At 38.5% G+C, this 6,000-nt stretch overlaps 1 protein-coding gene across 11 annotated transcripts in view; it reads right to left on the bottom strand.

Annotated features, from left to right (window-relative positions):
- Positions 1-3,105: 3,105 nt before the first annotated feature.
- Positions 3,106-6,000, bottom strand: part of LOC102444260 (protocadherin alpha-C2) — a 178,581-nt gene continuing 175,686 nt past the window's right edge. For 3 of the 11 annotated variants that reach the window (XM_014579524.4, XM_075900040.2, XM_006135097.5), the window contains exon 4: positions 3,111-5,242. In XM_014579524.4, coding sequence (XP_014435010.3) covers positions 4,932-5,242 — 311 coding nt within the window. In that variant the 3' untranslated portion in view covers positions 3,111-4,931. Of the gene's footprint in view, positions 5,243-6,000 lie in introns of all 11 variants that reach the window. The other 8 variants (XM_089769581.1, XM_006135096.5, XM_075900037.2 and 5 more) reach the window with 7 other exon arrangements.

Raw genomic sequence — 6,000 nt, 5'->3', positions numbered from 1 at the left:
AACACTGGAGATATTCCACAGAGATTTCAACAACCTACACCCCACCATCAACCTCAGCCTGGACCATTCTACACGAGAGATCCACTTCCTGGACACCACCGTACAAATCAACAATGGAAAATTAGACACCACTCTCTACAGAAAACCCACTGACTCATACAGTTACCTACATGCATCCAGCTCCCATCCAGAACACACCACACGATCCATCGTCTATAGCCAAGCCCTTCGATACAACCGCATCTGCTCTAACCCCACTGACAGAGACCAGAAGCTTCAGGATCTCTACCAAGCATTTATAAATCTCAACTACCCACCCAGAGAAACAAAAAAGCAAATTGAAAGAGCCAGACGAATACCTAGAAACCATCTACTTCAAGACAGACCCAAGAAAACCAACAATAGAACACCACTTGTCATCACCTACAACCCCCAACTTAAACCTGTCCAACACATTATCAAGAAACTACAGCCTATATTGGAACAGGATACCATACTCAAAGAGGCTCTGGGAGACAGACCCATAGTCTCCTATAGACAACCACCTAACCTCAAGATGATTCTTACCAACCACCACAGGACATACCACACTAATACCAACCCTGGTACCTTCCCTTGCAACAAACCCCGTTGCCAGCTTTGTCCACATATTCATTCTGCTGATACCATTATTGGACCTAACCAAGTGAGTTATAAGATCAAGAACACATATTCCTGCGCATCCAGAAATATAATCTACGCTATCATGTGCCGAAAGTGTCCGTCTGCTATGTACATTGGACAAACATCTCAGACACTTCGCCAAAGGATTAATGCCCACAAAACAGATATTAGACAAGATCACAAAGAGAAAACAGTTTCTTGCCACTTTAACCAGAAAGGACACTCTCTAAATGACTTAGCCACCTGCATTCTGCTACAAAGACCTTTTACATCTGCACTTGAAAGGGAATCCTCTGAACTGTCATTCATGTTAAAATTCGACACTTACCAACAAGGACTTAACAAGTCTTTGAACTTTCTCACCCATTATCAAGACAGTTTCCCCAATTATCACCTGTAATACCATTAACTCACAAACATCCCACTCTCCCTACCTTTAATATCAGCAATTCACAGACACTTACCTTCCTTCCTCCCCCTTCCCACCCCCCCGCATCCTCCTTCTGTTCTGCAATGTGATTTGTCCTTTTCATATTTGTTCATTTTTTTTAAATTGTATCCTTTGGTATATATGGTTGTGACTACTTTCTTCCACTATTTGATCTGAGGAAGTGGGTCTGGCCCACGAAAGCTCATCATCTAATAAACCATCTTGTTAGTCTTTAAAGTGCTACATTGTCCTGCATTTTGCTTCAACTACCCCAGACTAACACGGCTACATTTCTATCACTACTCCCATTAGCCAGGAATAGTGATCCACAGCCAGCAGGAGCTGCAATCTCCCGTACCTGCAGAGGCCCAGGTAAATATAGCGGCAGTGGCCATTCTGGGGAGCTGGATCCAGCCCGTTGACCGGTATTTGCCCACCCCTGTGGTAATGAGTGTTTTGGAATTGCTGGATTAGTGATTAAGTGGAAAAGGGTTCTCAGCTCACTCACAGCAGATACAAAATTTCATATGCTAAACCGGAAAAAAACAGGAGAAACCTGCATATGACAAGACAACATGTGCTTGTTTTGCATCTGGTCTTCTAAAGAGCTGCAATAATGAGGAGTTTCTTTCTCAGTAATAATGAGTAATAAATATGAGCAATATTTCTTCTTTGCCAACAATACAAGACTGACAGACCCAAATGAAAATGAATCAAAACAATCCCTTATTTCTTGAACTACAAATTACCTTTGGTATGTCATAAAATTCATTATTTGAGCTCTGAAATCCTATGAATTAGATTTTTACCTTCAATGGTTTTCAAGAATGAGAGTTTTTTAACTCAGTAGTAATTGACCCCCTCTGAACTCTGCAGTATGGAAATTTAAAACATATCAGACATGTCACAAGGAACAAAGCTCTTCTCTTTGATCCTAGATTACAGTGAGCATTTGAAATGTTAAGAACAATGTGATATCTCATATACTCAGGTTCACAGGATACCTAAAGCTTTACTTGGTGAATGTAAAATACCTTAGGCATCTCTTTAGAATTCCTTGTAGTGCTACATTATATTTGAAAAATACAATATAATGGTCTATCCCCAAACACTGATACCAAATAATTAGGACTGTCAATTTAACAGCCGTTAACTCATGCAATTAACTCAAACAATTACCGCACTTAAAAAATAATCACAATCAATCACAGTTTTTATCAATCAAACAATAGAATACAAATTGAATTTTATCAAATATTTTTATGTTTTTTCTCTAGTTTCAAATATATTGACTTCAATTACAATATAGACTATGAAGTGTACATGCTCACTTTATATTATTTTTATTACAATATTTGCACTGTAACAATGATAAGCAAAAGAAAGTGTTTTTCAATCCATCTCGTACAAGCACATTAGTGCAATCTCTTTATTGTGAAAGTGGAGCTTAGAACGTATATTTTTTTGTTACATAACTGCATTCAAAAACAAAACAATGTAAAACTTTAGCACTTACAAGTCCGTTCAGTTTCACTTTTTGTTCAGCCAATTGTTAAAACAAACATGTTTTTTACATTTATAGGAGATAATGCTGCCTGCTTCTTATTTACAATGTCACCTGTAAGTGAGAACAGGCATTCACATGGCACTGTTATAGCTGGCATTGCAAGAGGTTTATATGCCAAATATGCTAAATATTCATAAGCCCCTTCATGCTTCAGCCTCCGTTCCAGAAGATGTACATTCAGGCTTTATATTGTTTTATATCTGAATGCAGTTATTTTCTGTACATAAGTTTACATTTGTAAGTTCAACTTTCATGATAATAAGACTGCACTACAGTACTTGAATAAGGTGAATTGAAAAATACCATTTCTTTTGCATTTTACAGTGCACATATTTGTAATAAAAATAAATATAAAGTGGGCACTGTACACTTTGCATTGTGTTATAATTGATCCAAAATCAATACACTTGAAAATTTATAAAACATCCAAAATATTTAAATAAATATAATTCTATTATTGTTTAGCAACACCATTAATCACGGGATTAATTTCAATTAATTTTTAAATCATGCAATCATTTGTGATTAATTTTTTATTCATGTGACAAACCCAACAAATGATACAATCAGTACACCAGTTGTAGTCTTAGCTTTTAGCAATTCACAGCACTGTTGCTTTAATCATATATGAATAAAAGCCCTTGAGTCGCCGATTTCTTGATTTAAGAAAGATATTTTACTTGTGTTTCATACACAAAAACTGATAACCAACAGTGGCTTAAAAAATTAACACTACTCCACTTTTCCACAAGTGTACAAAAAGAAAGAATGGATTTACATTCAACAATAAAGCTTAAAGTCCAGTCTAGGTAATAGTTCCATTGACATTCACATACACAAGCACAGAATAAATATTTCAGGATTCTTGTAAGCATACAGCATACATACAGTACTTGAATTTTACATATGAGTGTTAGTAGGGTCAGCAATTCATAACCTCATAGAAAAGTAAAACTAAAACCAAAAAAGGTTGGTTGGGAGGTAACACCGAGACACTGCAAAGAGCTAGCAGATTAGTAGATCTGGTTGTGTGAAAAACAGTTTGCTTCTGCTTCCTTATATTAGGACAGTTTGTTTGCAAATGTTGTCTATTCAAAGTGCAGATTAATGCAAAATTATATTCTTGTATTTATTAATACATGCAAGAGGCAGTGCCCGAGTGACCCGACAGAATAAAGCTGTGATTGGCAAGTGGCCGATATAATACGGATGTTTCTGGCAATTTCTCTAAAGCACTTTAATAGCAGCAATTATAATTTCTAATGGCTGTTGATTGACTTCTGTTTGGGTTAAAGGGCATCATATTTCTTTAACATTTACAGCTATATTTTCTTTATAAATAAATATATCAAATAACAAATAGCATAGATAATGTGTTTCTTTTTTCTCGCTTTTGCATATGCATTGTGGAAAATACTCTGACCTTTTCAGAGACATTAAGTGCAAAAAATGCTGAACAGAGTGGAAACAGGGATGTAAAGGAAACATCACAGTGACATTCCTGAGATGTGAGCCCATCCCTGCTGTCCCACGTCAGGGGCATCCTAGCTAGGATAATCAGGACTTATTTATGACAATATAGTCAATGGCTTGTGAGAGTTATACTGTCTGGTATCTTACAGAGCTGTAAATGTGAGCTTTTCTTTGCTGGAGCATGGACAGTATGTCATGCAAAAGACTCAGTATTCCACACATCTAGTCTCTAGATTTGAAAAATCTGGTAATTTCCTTGGAGACATTTCCGCCCCATCCTGAACATCGGAACACTACGTTCATTAGGTGTTTCCTTTGTTGTTCATAATTTACCAGCTCTGCTTGCATTTTATAATCTGATCTTATATCACCTAGCTGACACCTGCACACAAATGTTTCCAATCAGACACAGGGTGCACAATATCAAAACTTTTAAACTTGTCCTGCAAGTGTCATCAAGACAGGATCACAGGAATCACAATGCAGAGAGTCCAACCTCTCACTGGCTGTACTGTGAAGATTCTCCTTTTCGGCGTAGGAGAAAGGAAACTTGTGTCTGCTTTTTAGAGTCTGAAAACAAGCCAGAGTGGAGAAAAAAAGTTAACACCAGACTTAATAAAGCTTTCAAGACAAAACCTGTTAAGCAATCTAGACGGACACTGTGAACTTCCTGCTGATTGCTGAAGTCTATACATACAGGAAATGTGTTAACAGTAGGAAGAAGTTGGGAGTTGCTACATAGGAGAGATCTGCCAATATTAAAAAAATGGCTAAGTGGGTTCTGACAGTATAAACCCCTCACTGGTCACTGTTGTCAGTGGTGCTGTTCCCCTTTTCTTTTTTCTCCTGAGTCTTGTTTCCCTTCTTCTTTTTCTTCTTTTTCTTGGTCTCCTCCTTCTTGCCAAAGGTTATGAAGTCACTTTTGTCAATTTGGCTGTTTGGTGGTTCCTGCCGGATGGAGATGATCGCAGGAGATCCCGGGATAATGAATTTGTCTGGCAACTCACCGGGACCAGCTTGTTTGGGATTGCCAGGTCCATATTTAAAGGTCCAGCTGTTGCTGTTCACACCAGCTCCCACTGGGGGGGACACCTCTCCTGCCTCGGGTTCTGAAAAAGTACAAAAACACCCAAACATTAAAATCTTACATGATAAATCAGTTTACATGGCAGGCATGGGGAACGCTTTTGGTCCCTAAGGGATTCTTTTAAACCAGACTCAGAATCTGGCCTTCAAAACTGTGGACAGTCTTCTCCATAGCCTTTTTCCCTTTTAAAGACAAGTGTGGCTACTCCTCTAGAATGCTTTGGGAAAGTGAAAGTCTTCACTGCACTGTTGGAATGCAAAGTTGGGAATGAGGGTGTCAAATTGGGGGGTGAAGTGGCAGAGAGATTTGGAGAGGCAAGTAAATATTTCAGTGATTTCCTAGACTGGAAAACTATTGGTGAGTTTCCTTAGGAGGTGAACTCTGCAGATGAATTCTGAAATCTGGGGCTGCACTGACCAAGGTCAGCAACTGTAAGTGAGGTGCAGAGAAGGGGTGGGTACATTAAACGAACTTTGGGGTTCATGGGTTATGTTTATGAACCCTAGTTGAAGCATTTTCGCAAATGAATGCTGAGTTACTTCCCTCCTTTTTTTTTTCTTTTTTGCTACAGTCCAACTCTGTTTCTGAGAGGGGAAGAACTGCCTTGGAGAGGCACGCAGGGGTGATGTGTAATTGTCCCAGGTCACTGGGTGGAGGTTCCAGCCAGTTTCGGTGTTGTGTTGTTGAAAAGGATCCCCCGAATACTGAACCTCGCCCTTATTCCTGCCAACTCTGTCTGGCAGAAGGGTTGTAGGTGTTATATTAATTTTGACTTTCCAT

The sequence above is a fragment of the Pelodiscus sinensis genome, chromosome 16 (genome assembly GCF_052426305.1).
Source record: "Pelodiscus sinensis isolate ZL-2025 chromosome 16, ASM5242630v1, whole genome shotgun sequence".
NCBI classification, from domain to species: Eukaryota; Metazoa; Chordata; order Testudines; family Trionychidae; genus Pelodiscus; species Pelodiscus sinensis.
Note: the sequence above shows the minus strand (reverse complement) of the source record. Positions and strands in the feature narration are given on the sequence as shown.